Source organism: Plodia interpunctella, chromosome 16, assembly GCF_027563975.2.
Source record: "Plodia interpunctella isolate USDA-ARS_2022_Savannah chromosome 16, ilPloInte3.2, whole genome shotgun sequence".
Lineage (NCBI taxonomy): Eukaryota > Metazoa > Arthropoda > Insecta > Lepidoptera > Pyralidae > Plodia > Plodia interpunctella.
The window spans coordinates 1,396,343-1,418,117 of record NC_071309.1 but is presented as its reverse complement, the minus strand read 5'-3'; the positions used below and the strand labels follow the sequence as shown (position 1 = coordinate 1,418,117).

Here is a 21,775-nt window from a genome sequence, read left to right as displayed (position 1 = left end):
CATTTGTATTAGTTGAGATAAAAGAACGGAGCCATACAAATGTTAACAATACTAACGAGCAGTAAGTACTACATTTATATAGCGCATGACCATTTCTAAATCAATAGGTACTATAGATAAAGGGATGAAAGATCACGTATGAATGCGGTCTCGGAGGGATAGCTTTAAAAGCTGAGCTTTCCCGCCATCCTCTCTGTATTCTGTCTTGTGCATTTTTTTTTAAAATTATTCTATATTTGAACACATGAAATGCACTGGCCACTAAGATTTTTTTAATATTTTTTATTTCCTGCACGTGCCGGCCACTAAGAATAGTTCTTTTTTTAAATTCTTTTATCATGATTTTGTTTCGTTGTACGTTATCGATTGACGTTGACTTGTGAAAATGGATGATTATTATTGGATAAATGATCATTATATGGAGGCGCCATGATTGTTAATTATTATTATCCTAAAACAAATTACTCTGCCGCATCTAGTCTGTTTGCGATAAACTCAAAAATTACTGCCCGGATTTCAATGCGATCTTCACCAATAGATAGTGTTATCCCTGAGGTACAATAGTACTTCGCAAATAATAGTTTGTTTTAATCTCATATCATAGTTAAATCGTAGTCTACGCTTGTGTAGACTTTAAAAATCTATGGTTTTAATTTTTTATAGCTAGATGTAGTTTTTATTTTACTTTTCCTTTTATTGATAAAACAGTTAAAGTATACGTAAGTAGGTACATACATTACAGATAAAATTTACCAAAAATGTAATTATCTCGTACTGTAAAATGACAAAAAGTTTTGCAAAGTAACAAAATCTATTTCAACTATAAGTACGCTTTATCTTTTTTTATGAATAAGAAGTTGTTATAATTATAAAAATGTGGGATTTCCCAATGGAGTTAATTTTTTTTTGTGAAATTTATCGCTCCTTTTATTGAACAATGGCGCTTCCTCATGCCATCGACCGGTGAAAGGACAGAAGACGAAATGCTTTATGTCTGGTAGATGCGGCTTGATCGTGAATGTTTTTAAATATTTCATTAAAAAACATTCACGATCAAGGTCGTTGTATCTATAATGTATTTTATAAGTTTTTTTATTATTAAATCGGGCATGACTTCGTTCACCTTTATTCGCGATTAGCATAATATGTGACTTTGGAAGGCCTTTCTCGTCTGAGCGTTTTTCTGTTTACATCGATAGTCGTTGAGCGTTGGAACCCAGGTACCGATCTAAAGGTCTAGTCTATCTGTGCGCCAAATTTTATCAAAATCAGTCTAGTACTTTAACCCCGTTATTTATTAAAAAGTTGAAAATGTTTTGTCACTATATTGAACTTTATAAAATTTTTTTTATTAATGAACAGGAAAATTATTTACTAACGAAAATAAAACTTTTACATCTACATAATATTAGTCATAGTATATTGAACCTAATGTGTATGTATGTCTCTGGGGACCAAGGGCTGGTGACTATTTTGGCCAACGTTTGAGTTTGGCCATACAAAGAGGAAATGTCGCCAGCCTTCTGGCAACTTTACCGCACGACGACGGCGATTTAGTATCAATTTTTTATTTAAATTAATTTAGTATTTAGTATTTATTATTTAGTTTTAATTTTAACTTATAGTAATTAATGTTCTTTAAGTCCATACTATTAGATTAAGTTCTGTTCTTATGTATCATAAATCATAAATAGGAAGTGTGAAATTCAACACGTTAGGTATATTCGATTATTTCAGGTGAAATTGAGTCATATCTGAACCAATCCCGATGAAAATCAAACCGCTAGTGAGGCATATAAGCGGATTATGTCATCCACTTACCTATATAGCGATTTGATTTTACATCCTAGCCAGTTATATCACGGCACCATGAAGCCAAAGGAAGGCGATATATGGCTTATCAATTCATATCCATTCCAAAGTGTATATTGCGATTCATATTGCGAATCGACCACAATGAGATATATCTCATCTATTCTATCTATTCTGGTCGATTGGCAGTGGCATGCGTGTCACTACGAATCGACTAGATTAGATAACATTACTATAATAATTCACATAATACACTGGTGTGGTTGTCGTCGCGTCACAATGGCGTACTGTGATTGGTTAGGTGCGTCTCACTGCGAATCGACTCGAGTGAATTACAAATCCACATGTTATGGTCGGACGTGTGGTCTGATGGTCTTTGATCGGACCATCAGACCACACCAGTAAGGACTGATGTTTTATTAAATTGGCAACACTGACTACAATTTGTTGGCATTGTTTACAAATAAGGTTCTAACGCTTATTTTCCTAGTCGAATACAAATTGTAACAATAAAGTGAACGCATGTGTAACAAATAAGAATCACTGCAGTTAACAATATATTTTTACGAAGTGATTGTTCAGAATTTTTTACTTAGTGACAATTCTTTAATTGTTTTTCGCATTAATAGGTTGAAACGAAAAATTCCCAAAAACCAGTCTGTACCACTTTTTTGCTTAACTGCTAAATTACCTACGTTCTGGTAATTAATTAAAAAATATTGTTCCATTCTAGTAGTTTCTAATGCCTCAGGTTTTGTGAATACTTTAATGTAACAATATGATAAAAATGTTCAAATCACCAGCACAGATTGTTTAAGAGGTTTTAGACATGACTTGATGCGAACAGTAATAGCCCCTTGTGTAGGATATAACGTTTTTGTATAGAATTGAAAATAGTTTATTTGCCACTAAATTATAAACTAGTATTCCTGAATAACATAAAGTAAATTTTATATTATGATATTCCCATGAGAGCGTAGCACAGAGAGGCAGCTAGTTATGTAAAAAATAACAACTTTACAGATAGCCATTACTTATCGAAGTATAGACTTGATGATTTCAAAACGATTTTGCCGAAAACTTGCAAGAAATTGACGAGAAAAACCAATATTGCGAATATAGCACAGAATTTAGAATATAAGGTACCTACATAGAAGTGATATCTGCAGAAACATGATGCTCATTTTACAAGCTTTTATATAATTAGCAATATATGTATGTAATGCATGTTTGAGTGTTTCAAAAATGAGCCGCAAAATTCCACCTGAACAGAAGGACAAAGCTGTTCGGGTGAAATCTTGCAACTCGTTTTCGAATCAGATATCTTCGGCCGATTGAGCTGAAAATTTGTATGCACATTTAGCTTGGATGATAATGCATTATTGTGATATGCTAGATCTAACTTAACAAGATCCTGACGACAATAAAAGTATGTAAAAAAAACTTATTTCTTAAGTGTATTAATAGCATAAGTTTGTAGGTTAGTATACGTATGTGTGAGAATCCTATTGCTGATGTTAGGGTGTGACAAATAATATTCTAATACTTCATACAGGCTTCATAGTGTTACAGCCACGATACAATCGAGAACACGCGAGTTTTTTTTTGCGTGATTGAATAATAAACATTTTTACATCCGAACATTCGCATATCAACTTGTATTTCAAACGTAAAAGTAAAATATTTTATTTGTGTACCTTTTCACACTTTATCTAATCTATAATTTAAACAAGTCCACATTATCACCGCCATTTTTTTAAATGACTTCTACTGTCTCAACATTTCAAATTCCGTGTCTATATCCAGTGAGGAAATTGGTGCTTCATGGGTAGCCATAACAAATTACTTCGATTTCCAATCCCTAAGGGATCTTCGCCGTTTTGATGGATACGTAACGTAAAAAGTTAGGTTAGATTACAGCAGACATTCGGAGAAGTCTAATCCATACTCCATCTTTTTCATAGTCGTATTCCTCATGGCTGAGGGTCGAGGAATGTAACTATTGGAATGGTTTGCCATTGCCTTCTCCATTTCACACACAAGTTAATAATTATAATCAATCAGTGTGCAGGTTTCCTCACGATGTTTTCCTTCACCTGAAGCAAGTGGTGGTCGATGAAAACTACTATACATGAGTCAGATTGGTATACAAACTCATGTGGCATTAGTAGGATTCCAACCAGGGACCTTTCGATCCACAGGCGGGCGTCTTAACCATTACACCGCTTCATACTAATATTAAAAAGAGAAAAGATTTGTATTTTTGTTTCTTTGTTTACTTGATGAAATTTTATACAGAGATAGACGAAAGCTTCAGGAGTAACATAGGCTACTTTGTATTATGGTTTTATTCAAGCGAATCCGGGGCGGGCTGATTGTATTCTATAAAATAAACTTTTCATAGTGGTCACTAGGTCTTAACAGACGTTTGGTTCGATTTCCGGCACTGACTCTTCTTATTTATATCGACGTGACTAATCGGACTATTGACTAAAGCAGTTTTGACCAATAGTTGGCCAACCAATGCGTTGGCGACCAACGCATTCTGTATGCACATTATATATTTTCTTGACATGTTTATTGCATATATTTTGACATTTACTTGTAAAACATATACGTGATTTGTGATCTTCAAGTGTCTGAAAGTAACATAGGTATCTATTATGTTAGATTATGGAGATCGAGTATGTCATGCACACTCAAATGGTCAAACCGGTAGCGGCGTCGTGGATCGGGTCGGGAGGTTTCCTCTATTGTGGTTGAGCTTCGCGATGGCTGACTCACGCGTCAACTATATAATTAACCAAATATATATATATATACTTGGGACTTGAGTAAAATCTCACACAAGTGTCAGAAATACCACACATGATAAGAAACAACAAGTATTTGTTAGACAAATTAAAGGACCTCCGACTTTCAATATTCATTTCGCTACAACTTTTGAACGGCTGAACCGATTTTGATCAGACATATCTAAGAACCACCGCACAAAGATTAGCTATCAAATAAAAAAAACCGCATCCAAATCGGTTCACTCGTTGATGAGCTATGATGACACAGATAGACATACACACTTAGCGGACAAATTTATAATACCCCGGGGGACTTTTTGCGTCGGGGGTTGATAAATAGGATAGGACGGTCTTTCTTTGGCAGTACATACGAGTGCTTAACTAATTATTTACGAAAATTTCTTCAATTAATTATGTTAATTATTTTCTTGTGTATTTAACTTCTGTCGTATTAATTAAGTATTTGATTTAATAGACAGTTGAAAAGGCAAATTAACCGTTTCGCGGTAATTTCGAGTGAACGTGACTACTATTCAGACGCTGTACTTAATTTACATATGTCTTAGTAAATAGTAATATGAAATTCAAATGATTGCGGTATTTGTTTGTAATAACTTTCTTGTATTATAATTAGTAGGTAAATAAATGAAAATTAATACGAGATACATTGTACAACGGTGGACTTATCCCACGTAGGATGAGAGGACATAAAAAAGTACCTAGTTAGGAGTAATAACGTGCAAAACGAAGAGAAAAGAAAAAGATACAAAAAGAGAAAAAGCTATAAACAAAAAATAAATACCTTTATAATATTATTATATTATATATTTACGTATTTATTATTTATATAAATAAAATATATTAGGACAAATCACATATATTGAGCTAGCCCCAAAGTAAGTTCGAGACTTGTGTTATGGGATACTGACTCAACGATACTATATTTTATAACAAATACATATTATACGAGGGCTGCTATTTATGTATCCGGAATAACAAAATTAAACAAACATATATTATTACATATGGTTTTATTGTTTCTCGAAGTATTCTCTGCGATGATCTATGCACTTCTGCATACGATGAAACCAATTTTCAAAGCACTTTCCATTCTGATTGAGGTATGTCCAAAACGTGTGTTTTGAACGCATCAACGGCCTCTTCGCGGCTCGAAAAACGTTGACCACGTAATTTATTTTTAATGTTTGGAAATAAATAAAAATCATTGGGTGCCAGGTCGGGGCTGTACGGCGGATGACCCGTCAATTCAATCTTTTGACCCTCCAAAAAATTATTTGTTTCAGCCGACTTGTGGCAGCTAGCATTGTCGTGATGAAGTATGATTCTGCGTTGTGGGTTGTTCTTTCGTATTTTTTCAAAGACTTCTGGCAAACAAATGGTGGTGTACCATTCAGAATTAACCGTCCTACTATTCTCTAGTGGCACTGTAGCTACATGTCCGTTGATACCAAAAAAACAAGCGACCATTTGCTTTAAAGTGCTTCTCGCACGAACAACTTTTGTTGGATTCGGTTCATCTTGAAAGACCCACACCGTTGACTGCTGTTTAGTTTCAGGGTCATAAGCATAGATCCAGGTTTCGTCACCTGTGTAGATATTATAAACAGCTTTTGACGTGCCACGGTTGTATTTTTTTATCATTTTCTTACACCAGTCGACACGAGCCTGTTTTTGACCTACGCTCAAGTTGTGCGGAATCCAACGCGAACAAATTTTTTTAACAATTAAATGTTCGTGTAATATCGCGTGTATACTCGTCATACTAATGCCCAGAGACGCCTCTATCTCGCGGTATGTAACATGACGGTCTTGCATTACTACTTGTCGCACAGCATCAATATTTTGTTGTACCACTACCGATTTAGGACGAGCCTCCTTAATTTCATCCGTGAGCATAGACCGTCCACGTTGAAATTCCTTAAACCAATAATACACAGTGGTTTTCGATGGTGCTTCATCTCCAAAAGTTAAAATCAGTTGTTCGATGCACTGTTTTTGAGTTAATCCACGCCGAAAATCATAATAAATCATCGCGCGAAAATGTTCACTAGTTAAATCCATGGCAATGAAGACAAGCTATTTTCAAAATTGGCGCCAATTGAAAAAAACAAATGACAGGGACATGAAAAATATTTATTCTCTAGCCGAAGAGTTCTATTTTCAAATGTTGTAATTACTTTTTAAATATTCTAGAATTATTGGCCAGTTCCGGATACATAAATAGCAGCCCTCGTATAGATAAACATCCAAGACCCGGGGCAATCAGAAAAAATATCATTTTCCATCATGACCCGACCATGGATCGAAACCAGGACCTCGGCTTGGCCCGGGTCTTGCATGTTTATCTATATAATATGTATAAAATGTAGTATCGTTGAGTCAGTATCCCATAACACAAGTCTCGAACTTACTTTGGGGTTAGCTCAATCTGTGTGATTTGTCCTAATATATTAATTTATTTATATTTATGTATTTTCTTACGTTACTCAAGCTTAATATTTTTGATTATTTTATTCTTAGTAATTTGAATTAAAAGTTCTGAGAAAATTGTGTACATTGACATTTACTTAAAACGTAAATTTCATTTTTATAAAGAGAGGGAGAGAAAAATAGAAAAAAACATTAAATAGAAGGAGAGAAAAAATGTGTTACGTCATACGTCGCATTTCAAACTAAATTAAGATTTCGGCAGGTGAAAATTGCGTTGTTATTAACGAGTATGCTTTAATTGACTCTCGAAAGACACGTGAATCACTGATTGTTCAACATTAACAAGTAATCGAGAGATTAGACGAGGAAAATGGTTAATGACTATTCAATTGTTAAGAATTTAAAAGAGGTTAGTAGATTGTGGCCTTAATTTGCGTTCCAATTAAAACAATTAAAGAGTTTTATATCGAAATCGTGGTTCAGGGCATATATTGCTCAGACGTGTAACCCTCTTCCTATAATTATACTCAATTAGGTCATATTAGTGGAAAGAAAGAAAACATTTATTTGCCAAAAACATGAGTACAAATAGACAAATTGATGTTAAAATGAATTAAACCTACATCTTTTACCGAATATAGGTATGCAAATATTAACAAATAAAGAGGAGCATGCTATCCACTACAAATCCAAATGGAATGAAACACCCGTAGAGATTTTATATTTCGGCGAATACAAATGAGTAAAATAAGTTAGTTTTAATCCAATTAATGTTAAGTAACATTAAATGGATTAAAACTAACGTGATATAAATCATGAAAAAAATTAATCATGGTAGAGCTTCGGACGGATTCGGACGGGAATCAATGCGTCTACATTGAGTAGTTTATATGCGAGTTTTGTATTAGCGCAAGGAAAAGCAGCGTTGTCTGTTGAAGTCAACCGTCAAATTTTTAGCCGACGGTGAATTTCAAGAATCAAAATGACGACCTCCGTGGCTTAGTGGTCATCACGCCCGTCCTCTGTATGGAGGTTCGATTCTCAGCGCGGGCAAACAGTTGTACTTGTTATCACGAATATATTTGTCTGTGGTTCTGGGTGTGTTGTGTCCGTTACTAAGTTTGTATCCTTCGGACCCGCGACCTTAGTGTATCTAGTGTGGGCCGTTGAGTGTTATCCATTTACTTATTTGTCTATAAACACTTTGATATTGAACCTTGGATCTTTCAACGACCACCTTTCCAGTCTATTACTATTAGCAATATCTCATACGATAGCCATTATCAGCATTAGCTAATAACTTTAACTAGCCATGTCTCATCCGTGGCTGGTCGTTATCAACATTAGCCAGTCGCAGATAGCATCTGTCGTTTACTGCAGCACTATGTCACAGTAATGGTCAGCAAACATGTGTTGAAGATAATGTAACAGGCCCCGGCAATATTGTATTTGAATGACAATATTGCAATATATTAAAACGGAATTGGAAAAATTTACAAATAATGAACTTTTCAATCTGTATGCTTCTACCTTTAAAATGAATTTCCCAATTTTACGAGATCAATGACACACAAACTTAGACCTTAACACGCACACGTAAAATTTCATATTACATAGTAATTTCACAAAAGGCTACAAACTACTGGCACTTCGGAACGACCACTGTTAAGACGAAAGCCTAAAAGAAACTCATTTAAACAGTGTTGGTCCCAATCGTGCCAGAAGAACATATAATTAATGATTCTTACATATTTATTTTCCTAATTGTATATCAAAGTACATAAAGTACAAGGTCAAAATGCATCCAAAACAAACGTGTTATGACTGTGATCGAGTGCTAGAAGAGAAAAAAATATATATAAAAGTATAAATATAGAATATTGAGACAATTAATATTAAGAATAAAACGAATATCGAGTTTATATAAAGTTTTTAGGTGACAAATTGACAGAGGTGACGAATGTATAACATGTTAGGACTTCTTCTATCTAGACAGATCTTATTTACCTTAATTTAGTTTCGTTTTGAAAACGTAAAATAAACAGGTACATCGAATTAGAAGTTACGAACACAAATATTATTAGGATTAAACGAAGACTGTACTGAAATGGAATTGCCCACCAGACAGCCATCAACTTGCAACCGAGATACGAAAAAGGAGATGGTTATGTAAAGCTATCCCGAAACGTGGAAACGAAACGTATCCACACGTTTCTAGAATATATCGGACGTGCGAATCTATGATATAGACATTGAGATAAGACGCAAAAGTAGACAAGATTCGGATTTATATATTTTTTCTAATAAATGCGAAAATTAATCTCTCTCTGTCTCCAATTTCGCGTATTTCCAGTTTAATTCGGAGCTGTGAATCCCCAAAGCGTTTTAAATATTAACGACAATACAGATTTCGACGATTTGTCGAAATCTGTAATTAAAAATGGGTCTACTGCAGAGCCGCTACTAACCACAATGATATTTCGCGATGATTACTAAGTTTTAGCCCACTCCTTGATAGTACAACTCAATGTCAACCACAGGAATACAGCGTTTTCGTCTGGGCAGTTACGAAACACCCAAATTGCATATCGATATGGATATGGAACGAGTACGGGCGCTCTAGAAGTGGCACAGTATTAGTCACATAACTGGAGATATATTGGTAATTGTATGCAGATTGTGTCGTGAAATTGAATGTTGGAATTTCACGTTTTCGCGTAGATTCGTTTGAATTTCATACTTTCACAATGCTGAATTTTTATGAGTAAAAACTATAACATATCGTGTAATGATAGATTTACGACCCAATCGGGCTTCGAACCCATGCGCCAGCCTAACCGGGATAGTGTAGTAACTTGACGACCTCGGTGCCTCTGAACCGAGAGGTCCCGGGTTCGATCCCCGGTCGGGTCATGATGGAAAATAATCTTTTTCTGATTGGCCTGGGTCTTGGATGTTTATCTATATATAACATATATTATTGTTGAACGGCGTCACATCCCCGGCTACGTTCGGGGATGTGACGCCGCGAAGACGGGAGTCCCCGTTAAAATAACTTTAAAATATCGATGATCCAACTTTGATTTTACTACCGGCTGCCTTCCAGTCTTTATTTATTTATTTATAAAGTCACTCACTGCACTAACAGTTGCCCAAGGCGTGCAGTGAGCCAAAAATATACATTAATTATTGTTATATGTCAAATAATTTATACACGCATACAAAAATCGTCTCAAATCGTCATGGAATCTATCCACGGAAGGTAGTTGAGCAATCACGGCGTGGAGAAGCGACCTCAACGCCGTGATTGCTCATGCTTCAACCCTAATTAGGTGTTTTATTATTGCCTATCAGCTGCCTAACAATATATTTTCCCCTTAGGCGTGGAGGAAATCATGTGTGTCAAAAAATAGTTGACAGCTCTTGACAATATTTTTTTGCAAATGACCATGGAATTAGTAGGTACTACGAAGTACTTACTGCATCCATGCAAATGACAAAAAAGTTCTTGACAATGCTGTCAACAACTTTTTTTTTGCAAATGACTTTTAAGTTTATATGCTGAGAAATGAAACCTTTGTATTTCCGTCACAAAGGACTGTTGTGATAATTAATTAATAGGTAATATGCTTGTTAGACCATGAACCATAATTTTCAGCACGCTACTTATCTAACACGCCTATGTATTGCGTATAGCAGGGATGGCGAACCTTTATGCATTAAGAAATGTTTAATGATTTTATCACAGATTTATATGTAAATATAAATAGTGGATTTTATATTCGTGCCATCAAATAAGTTTGACTTTATTATCATTAACATTACTATAAAACAAAATCGCTTCCCTATGTATGCTTAGATCTTCAAATCTACGCAACAGAGTTAGATGCGTTTTTTTTTAATTAGACAGAATAATTAAATGGGACGGTTTATGTATTATGTATAATATTTGACGACCTCGGTGGCGCAGTGGTAAGATTCTTGCCACTGAACCGAGAGGTCCCGGGTTCGATCCCCGTCATCGGTCGGTCGGGTCATGATGGAAAATGATCTTTTTCTGATTGGCCCGGGTCTTGGATGTTTATCTATATATGTATTTGTTATAAAATATACTATCGTTGAGTTAGTATCCCATAACACAAGTCTAGAACTTACTTTGGGGCTAGCTCAATCTGTGTGATTTGTCCTAATATATTTATTTATTATTTATTGCACTCGGGCGGTTTATTTTTGTGAATTTCATGTCCAAAATCTCTGACTAGATGGACCGATGTCGTAACTTGTAATGGGAAAGGCACGAAAAGACCTACAATCAGTATTGGCTGGGCAATGGTTGAAGAACAAGATTAAGATTTAAGAATATTGTGTGCCATTGGTTCGCCATTCCTGCCTGGCTTGAGTAATAATAGTCTTGCTTCAATTGTAATTGAAATAGATCTTGCTAATACGCTAATACAATAGCAGCGGCTATTTTCAAACAAGTCAAAACAAGTACCTACTTATTTTCTAATATGATTAACAATAAATATGTAACTTGTATGACATTGATATACCTGTGACATCACAATTTTGGAGTCCAACCACATTCCAACTTTAATTAGAACAAACAATAGTAAATTATTAGAACAATAGTGAATCGCCTAATAAATGAAATTATGAGCACGGGTCGATAATATCATAGGATAGATGACAATTATTTATTTTAGTGACAAATCGAACCCTTATTTGAAACACCACTGAAAGAAATACTGTGATAATAAAACTGCTCTCGAAGATATGACAAAAATAAAATCACATATTTTTGCACTCGTTCAAATGCTCCGTACCAAATGACTACCACTAAAACGTGACGTCACGATAGAGTAATATCTTACGGAAAAAAGGTATGTTTCTCCGGCAGCTACCTTAGGTATTCAATGTATGTGTTTGTGTAGTAACCATGAGAATGTGCGTGTGGACTGAGGGCCCACTTCTTGAAATCCTATGAACTATATTTTTCTGAAATTCTATGTTTAATGTAGTTCGTTTTAAACTTACATTATGTACCAGAAAGAGCGGAGTCTCCTAACACAGGTATTGTATACGTAAAAGAAGACTTCGCTACTATTGTCACAACGCTGTAAGAATTAGTATTTTTTCGTTTTTCATTTTCATATGAACATTACAAGATAAGACCGCTGTGGAAGACTCTTCCAGTAAACGAAAGAGTTTGTATTAGGTAAGGTAGCGTGGGCCGGTGCAGTCGGGCGCAAACTTCCATTCGGATTGTATTCATTTTATCATAGCTAACGATATTTTTTTGTTATATCCAACAACTTTCATAGATTTATGTTCGTGTTCGTAACACAGACACTAGGAACTCGGAACATAAATATATTTTCCTGTGAAACGCAATAGTAATGAAACTAACCAATTTGAAACTTTGAAAATATGGTCGCGCCATGTGTCTATCAAAGAAATCTTACTTTATTGCATCGCTTGTAGCTTGGGCTGTGACGTCGCGAGGCCCGGGTTCATAGTAAAAATAATCATTGTAGTTTGCACAAATCAATCCACAAAACTAGAGTGTTTCATTTCACGAAATATCGTACCCAATGGGGGCTGCAATTGTAGCCAGTTTTGGGGAAATAAGTAACTGCCGTTGTTGTAAAGAAGAAGAATAACTAATCGCCGGTTGACAGAGATCCTACAGGGGATAATTCCGCCGTTGTGCATATACTCGTATCTATAATGATTTTGTCTGTTTATGTAGTCATTTCTCGTACCATAAAGTTATTACAAACAAACATTTAAACATCTATACATACGTAACTATTTAAATCTTATGCAATACAATTCGGCGAAAATTGTGAGGATTCCGTAATAAAATAGACTAAACTGGATTTTACATCGAAAATAGAAAAGATTTGCAGAATCTTGAATACGGTATTTATTGGCATTGCCAAATAAATTTGGATCGCTTGACTTGTACAATATGGGAGTTTACGAAATCTAGCTATTTCCTTTGCCCAATAAGCTTTGTCCCCACTGGGAGACAACGGGAAGACTAAAAATTAAAAAATATGGTTTTCTTTCTAAATGTTACATTGCTCACATTAAGGGCCTGTTTTACCACTTGCTGATAAAGTACTTGATAGCATATAAGTAACATATCGAGCAGATAGCATTAAAATTATGTTTCACAAGGGCTGGATAGGGCTTACTGGCTAATCATACCAGGCAGATATATGTAGTAGTTAGTTTACCTGTCAGATTGCAGTATGACAATTTATCAGAAACTGGTGAATTTGAATTGCCATGCATAACATAAATGTATTGGCATCCAAATTCCATACACGTTGAATTTGGATGCCAATACATTTATGTTATGCATGGCATGTTATGTTTAGCCGGGGAAACCTAGGTACAACCTGTATTAATTGGTTTCACCTGGGTATAGATTATTTGTTTTCTGTTGGAGTTACTTTTATTGCATCAGCTAGACATATTGCGAAATTGTTATTTTGTGTAGTGCGTTTTGAGAAAAGTCAGCGTCATTTTGCTCCAGACCCAGTGCAGGAAAGGACGGCGAAATAGCAATGCTTTACAAAAATTCGTCTCAATTTTATTTTATTTTTAGTCACTTCAAATTCGCGAGTGGATTGAATAAATCAGGACATGTAAATATCAAATCAAATCATTTATTCAGAAATTAGGCCTTCACAGGCACTTTTTCACGTCATATTCTAAATTAAATGATGTTTACCAAAGCTACAAACTACTAGCATTTCGGAACGACCACTGCTGAGAAGAAATGCCGAAAGAAACTCATTCAAACAGTGTTGGTCCCTATTATGCCAGAAGGGCTTACCATTTTTTAAATATAAATTTATGTATAATTTTTTATCAGTAATATAACATGTAAGTACACAATAAAGTACATGGTCAAAAGGTATACTGAAACATATTATGATTGTGATCAAGTGCTGATGAAAGGAACATATATATACTTATATATATAAGTATAATTAACCAAACAAAAAAACTTTTAATAAAAGATCGAGCTGACCAGTTCCCCCGGCAGCACCCGTTCACGAGTTGACGCGTGAGTCAGCCATCGCGAAGCTCAACCACAATAGAGGGAACCTCCCGACCCGATCCACGACGCCGCTACCGGTTTGACCATTTGTGGTGGTGGTTTGACCAATAAATGGTGATGTGAATAGAGGGATGTGAATGGAGTTGAGTATAGGGAGTAGATAAAGTGTACAGTTAAAATACAAATAAACAATCTTACTTTTGCGTTTGAAATACAAGTTGGGATGCGACATTTTGGTTTTAAGATGTTTATTACTCAATCACGCTAAAAACTCGTGTGGTCCCGGTCGCATTCGGGACTGTGATGTTGCGAAGTTCGGGTTTAGAGTAAAATATAGAAAGAAAGAAAGAAAGAAAGAGAGGGAGAGAGAGAGAGAGAGACAAAGAAAGAAAGAAAACATTTATTTGTCAAAAACATGAGTACAAATATACGAATTGATGTCAAAATGAATTAAACCTACATGTTTTGCCGAATATAGGTATGCAAATATAAACAAATAAAGAGGAGCATGCTATCCACTACAAATCCAAAACAAAAAAAGAATTATAATGTATACTAGCACTAAATTCTATCCGAGTCTATCATTAAAGAAATCATTTAAAGTATACAATATATACATTAATAACACATATAACATTTATCAGTTAATAAAGACTTGAGGTGCTTTTTAAATAGATTTAAATTTAACCTTTTATACTCGTATTGATTTGGAATTTTGTTGTAAATTTTCGGTGCCATACATACTATGCTATTACCGAGTAAAGCAGTTTTTGAAATAATGGCAAGCCATTCCAATATAAAATATATATTATACATCTTCACGCTCAAATGGATGGATCAATTTTTATGTACGTAATTCGGTATTGAGGTAGCTGATAACTTGGATTAATACTTTTATTTTATACCGAAAGTACGCGATTCTCGTAGGATTTGGGAAAAAAGTCTGATAGCCAATGGCGCTTCGTGAAGTAGATGGCGCTATTGTGCTAAAAACGTAAATATTTTTAAAAATAAATATGTGGATATATATGGGTAATAAACATGTTAACATTGCCTTACATGGCCTTACATTGCCTAATGGTTTCCAAGAATCTTCCGCAGACAATATCATTATTAGCATCAGTTTGGTGTTAATTAAGATATTGGTTATTTTATCGATTATATTACCACTAACCGTTCCCCGCGACTCCGCTCAAAAGTAGCATCATTCTCCAGCAATCTTCGCCCAATGCCAATTAGAAATGTATTATACTTATATAATCGTTGTTCCATTCCAGAGTTTCCTGTAGCTCGGCACAGTAAACTGTGTGTGAAATCTCTGCTCGGACCTTCATTTTCTTCCTTTCAGTCGTATTTCTCATGACTGATGGTCGTGGTCATTATGTGGAATGAAATACACAACTATTTTCATGGCAATATTAACGGAGTGGCTTGCCATTGCCTTCTTCATTTGACATACTATATTATTATAAATTAAATTATCAACTGAAGCACAGATTTTTGTCACAACACTTTCCTTCTCTTTTCTATACGTGAATCAGATTGGTATACAGACTGAAGTGCACGAGGCTTCGAACCTGGGACTTTTCGATCACAGGCGTACGGTCCCACTACGCCACAACCCATTCAAATTTATGACTTGTGAAGCTTAATCAGCAGAATGTACGGAAATCAATGGACCCGCCGATAAAATTAATGACGCAACCAGAAAAGTACACAAAATGGGGCGTTAAACGCGAAAGTTAAACAATAGCTTAGAGCTTCAACTTTATTCATTAGTTATGTGTGAAGTACGGGCTTCAAGTCGTTCCGAACTGTTCCCAAACAGGGCTGGCTATCAATAGTTTTTTTTCACATCATTACAAAACACCCGACTTTCAATATTAATTTCGATATAACTTTTGAACGGCTGAACCGACTTTCATTAAACATGGCCAAGAACACTCGGGATAAAATTATCTATGACAAAAAAAAAAACTAAACGAAAATCGGTTCATCCGTTTGGAAGCTACGATGTCACAGACAGATACACAGACAGACGCGTTAAACTTATAACAGCCCTCTACTTGCGTCGGGGGTTCTCTGAAGCTTAATAGTTAATAAAAAAAAAACTCCGAAATAAAATAAGAAAACTTAATACTGATTCAAATTCAAAATTCTTTATTCAATTTAAGATGATACACATCACTTATAGACGTCAAAAAATTACTTAAACTAAGTCTACTGTCGACTTCCGAAGCGCAGGTGAAGAAGAAGCGGCGCAACAAACTTCACTGACGAAGGTATCTACATGAGACATGACCTAATAAAATTAGTTAATAATAAAAATACAGCTCCTTCATTGGGGAGAAAATAGCGGTTCTATTTCGAGTTCAAAACATCTTTGTCGACCCTACAAGTGCATTAGTTCTATGGACGTTCATTGGGCTCATCCGTCTCGCTGTTTAAGTATTTATTTACCTCCATTGCTTTTGTTATATATTACAACATTATCACAGGTCTTAATTAAATACATAATTTTACTTATTTCATACTAGCTTTTGCACGCAGCTTCACTCGCGTTAATTTCGTGCGTACGCACGAATACGAGTATATTCGTCTTTTTATAATCAACTTATCATTGTCAATGTCTCAGGTTCTAAGCAACGTATCGCAATGAAAACTATATCAGATTTTAAGTTATACCATCCGCTATACGATACGCGAACAAACATACAGACAATAAAAAAAATCTAAAAAAATATTTATTTAATATATTATTTTGGCTTCTATTAGTCCAATAAAGTATAATATATATTTAAATCTCCTATGTACAGACATAGCCCGCTTAAAGTTTTGTTATAGGTATGTATATAGACTAGCGGCCCCTGGGCTCCGACGTTCACCTGTTGGAAAGAAACCGGAAAAATGTTCCGATGAGAGCGATTATAAGCTTTTATTTCACGTGCACTATGTATAAATAAGTTTATTTGGTTGAAATCTTGCAACTTAATATTAAAGCTAATTTTCAATGATTTTGTGCAGGTTGGTGTCCTGGTGACTGTACACAAAGAACAAGCCGCGTTTGTTTTTTCGATTTAAAAACTTCGTACAAAAAATTTTACTTCTGTTACAATCATTAGGCCAAGGTTCTCCGGAAATAAAAAAAAACACATAAAACACAAATTGTAGACATATATATGTATACACATGACCTCGATATTTCTGTCAAATTGATTATATATATATATATATATATTTTCCCTTGACAGAAGCCTTAATTAGTTAATCAATGTAACCATATTCTAATGCTTTTGTTAATATGCCTTTAATAGGTATTTAATGTTTAGAAATGTAAATTCTTTTATAATGACGTCTTTGTCTAGACATTATGTCGAGTTACTCGAGTGCTCAAAAAGGAGTCACAGCTATACTATTTTAAAGAGGTAAGCGTTTGTGAGTTTGTATGTTTGGGGGCGGGTAATCTCCGAAACTACCGAACCGATTTCAAAAATTCTTTCACCATTCGATTAGTACATTAACCAAGATTGCTACAGGCTATATTTTATCTCAAAATACCCACGGGAGCGAAGCCCCGGGCGACATATAATGTTTTTATAAGTTGATGTGTGCGTTTATATATTAGATACACGCCTATGTATCGATTAATATGGGTGTTATTTGCAATACATTACTTTCGCGATAGTTTAGGGTTATTATATATAAACGGTCATACGTGAGCCCTCTTTAAGAGTGCTATTATTGCCTATTCAACGAGAAGAATCTCCATTACATAATCCTTTCTTTGTTATCCTTGTTTATAATCTGCGCGGGAGCACAAGCAGCGCCTAAACATATAAGAAACCTAATAAAATGTTTAATTTCGCTCCAAGATATAGAGCCATGCATCATTGTTCAGTCGTGTTCCGTTGCAACGAAGCCGCGCGTTGTGACTCCGTTGTTTTGTAGGTTTTGACATTGACATGTTTTGACGTACGTCAAAACGATGGAGCAGTGAGAGCGTGGCTCTGGCATTGCTCTTACATAGTCTCTTTGTTGGTTTTTATTACCTACGTGATAAGGTCGAAAAAATAATGAGTTTATTGGCTCCATAAAGAAATATATTAGTTCGTTTCAGTGTATTAGATAGATAGATAAAAACTTTATTTGTTACTGTTTCACACAATTACAGACAAAGAAAAATAATATAACAAAAAATACATAAAACTAACAATTACATAGTGCCATAAAGTAACAAAAAGGCTACATCTCAGCTATATGTTACCCAGAAGAGTAACAGATGATTTTCAGCTGGCACCTTTGAGGTGGCGCGGACGAGAACTGAGGTAGCAATGAATGTAACAGATTCTTAATTTAGGCTAATAATAAATAGTTACATATATGCATTAAATGTTACAGAAAATAATACACTTTAAACTAAAGTAAAAAACGGATTGATCATCATGTGAGTAGAAACGTTACGAGGTGAGCCGGCTGTAGAAAAAAACACCAGGATAATCGTAAAAAATATTTTAATCAAAAATAATGACTGCAGTAATTATAAACACGGTTGTTATATAAGTAAATGGTGCGAAAAATTAATAACAAACAATTGTGGTCGTCGAGGATAAGCGGTTCATATATGGTTAGCCGTGAAAATTTATGAGAGTATTCTAGAATGTAGATTAACAGATAATGTTGGAATAGAATATTATCTTTTTTTTTTGTGTTGTTTACATTTAATACGACACCAGATCTGAAAGAATCGAATTTCATGTTTGAACTTTTTAAGTGAAAGTACTTAATTGAAGTCGAACAAAAACCGGCCTGAAAAATTGTATGAAAACCCATTGTTCCCCATGGGAATTATTATCTTTTATGGTCGAAATAAATCTGGACATCGACATGAATTACTATAAAATGGATACAAAATTGGACAACACGCACTCTCACTAACTTTCAATTGAAACCGCAAACAATGTTGATCACAAGTATAAATGCCCGCGCTGGGAATCGAACCCAGGACTTCCAGATAGCAAATGGTGTGACCACTACGCCACGGAGGTCGTCCAAGCTAATTGTTTCAGTTTCTAACACTGAAGATACTGTCAGTTATCCTACAAGGACTATATAGGGTAAGTTGTAACAATATAGTCCTTATTGCGGTGGTAATAGTGGTGAATTCAGCAAATCTAGGTAAGGCTATACTTTCAGCATTTGATACCTGAGCTGTGGCCAGCCAGCCGTAACCAGGTGGCCACTATTGTCTAAAACCAGTGATGCATGTAATAAAGGTGTAACTGAAATGCGAATACGAAAATCCAGTTTATATGTACCTACTATAGTTTATGCGTTGGTAAAATTTCGAGAGACAAACACAGAAACAGGACAATATTTTCCGAATTGATTGTACACTCGATTCGTCATAATTTTTCGTAAATTTCACGAGAATCTCTAATTCGTAATTTTTCCTGACTCGTCGTTTGCGTTAAGGTTTCAAACAACTAATTATTATATGTGTTAGAAACTAGATTGACATATTTTTTTATATAATTAAGTACAGCATTTATCATATCGCGTGTTCGTAAATGACGTAGGTATTCCATTATTCTTTTTCAATTATTGTAATTGATAAATATTTTCTCAAAGAAAATTAGATAAATATGAATGATTTACGTGTGTTCAACATGCGCGGAAGATAGGTAAGAATTTGTTAGCAATATGATTGAGGCAATAACTGATATTGCCCAATATCGTTGTGAGTAATGCATAGAGTTATTTTTCTGACAACTATACGGTTAAAGAACTCTTTATCTCTCAAAGAAATTATATTTCACGTATTGGGAACTTAAAGCCAGTGTGACACATTTATACTAATAGAAGTTGTACTATTCTAATTTTGTTTCGTTTTCTCAATCTCCAGCTTAAAAATAAAATTGTTATTTTTAGCCATTTTGATGTTTACAAATTATTTTATTAGGACGACAGAGTTCCACATTAATTTTAAGTGCGTCGCGATAAAAGCAATTCAATTACTTAAAAATTAAAGCAACACTTTGCTTTCTTGAAAAATTGGGAGTTGCTGTTGGGAAGAAATACTGAAAAATGTAGATAATCAGACACAGATTTAAAAAAACCTAAATAAATAAAAAAAAATCTAAAGTAAATGTAAAGGGTAACAATGTTAAATAAATAATAAAAAAAACATACCTTTATGAGAGCTAACTGTAAAGCCCACATCTTCAAACAAAATGTGAACAGGGGGTCGTTTAGCCATTCGATTCAAGGCTTTTAAAGTGGACCCAGCTCTTTCCAAAGCCGCAGGGGTCCACTGGTCCGATGGCTGGTTGTTGTCTATGACCAGCGGGTTCCCCTGGTCCGGGTTGGAGCTACCATGGGCGTGCGCATGGGCAGCGCGGACGATAGCACGACGTACTAAGGGCACTTCCGACATTTTGTCTACAACTATTTCCACTACACAAAATCAAACTGATGAATCGTTTGCGCCTTTTGTATTAATAAAAAAAAAATTGGATTGCTTTATGGCAAGGATTTTGACAGTTCATTCGTTTATATTTGAAATTACATGTGACTGGCCGTAGAAAAACTTCACTTCCTGTTGTTTTAAATAGTTTCTATTTTTTTTTTATAAGCGAAAACAACTGCACTTTATTTTGTAACACTTCGAACATTTTGTTTTGTTTTACACCTGGCCAGTGTTCATAGTTGCGCGGACATTTTATACAACAAAACAGGTCTACGACGCATGCGTGTTAACGGTTAAAAAGACGCTGCGATACTAATTCATACAAACGACGTCGTAATTTGTTGTTAATGTTTCTGATTAATTAATCGGAGTTGTTATACTCCAATTAGGATTTTGAGTAGAATCTTATTAAAATTTTGATGTTTCGAGTGTGTCGGGGTGTGACTACGTTTCAAGTTAATATAAACACATCCTTAATGTTAATATAAAGGGTGCTCGTAATGATTTCGTGTTCGTTAAAGTGGACGCGACTGATGACTACATATTACAAGTAAATAATAATAAAAAAAAGAAATAAATATGGATGAATCACACAGATTGAGCTAGCCCCAAAGTTAGTTCGAGACTTGTGTTATTGAATACTAACTCAATGATACTATATTCTATAATATATACATATTAACATTCAAGACCCAGATCAATCGGAAAACGATCATTTTCCACCATGATCTGGCCGGGAATCGAACCCGTGATAGTGTCATAGTCCGGCACGATGACCTCTAGGCTACGGAGGTCGTCAAAGTTTTAAAGTGTTTATATTATTTTGAAACTTCGATTAAAACATCTACCCAAGGTAGTGTATCTTATCACTTGGTATGTACCTAGGTATATTGGTATTTTGTAACACCTTGTATATTGACCACTTACAGGCACCATTCAAATCGGGTTTGGCATGTTTTTGTTGTTTTAATAACGTTCCAGTCCACAAAAATTAGCACAAAAATTATGTTTTCTTTTTTAATTTTTCGTTTTTCTGTTTTGGTCAACCTGATGCAATAAATCCATAACGAATGTGACCTTGATGTGTTTCGGTGTGGGAAGGCCGAGGTCAAGGCCAACCTAAGTGATTTATATTGTACTGAATTGGCTGTGTTTAAGTTTTTATGGGGTTCG

The 21,775-nt window shown here is 34.9% G+C and overlaps 1 protein-coding gene across 1 annotated transcript in view; it reads right to left on the bottom strand.

The window, feature by feature from the left end:
* Window positions 1–21,141, bottom strand: part of LOC128676342 (ATP-binding cassette subfamily G member 4-like) — an 84,128-nt gene extending 62,987 nt beyond the window's left edge. Inside the window, exon 1 of the mRNA XM_053756403.2 lies at window positions 20,326–21,141. Within this exon, the coding sequence (XP_053612378.1) occupies window positions 20,326–20,569 (244 nt within the window). The 5' untranslated portion in view covers window positions 20,570–21,141. The remainder of the gene's footprint in view (window positions 1–20,325) is intronic.
* Between the last annotated feature and the right edge of the window lie 634 nt (window positions 21,142–21,775).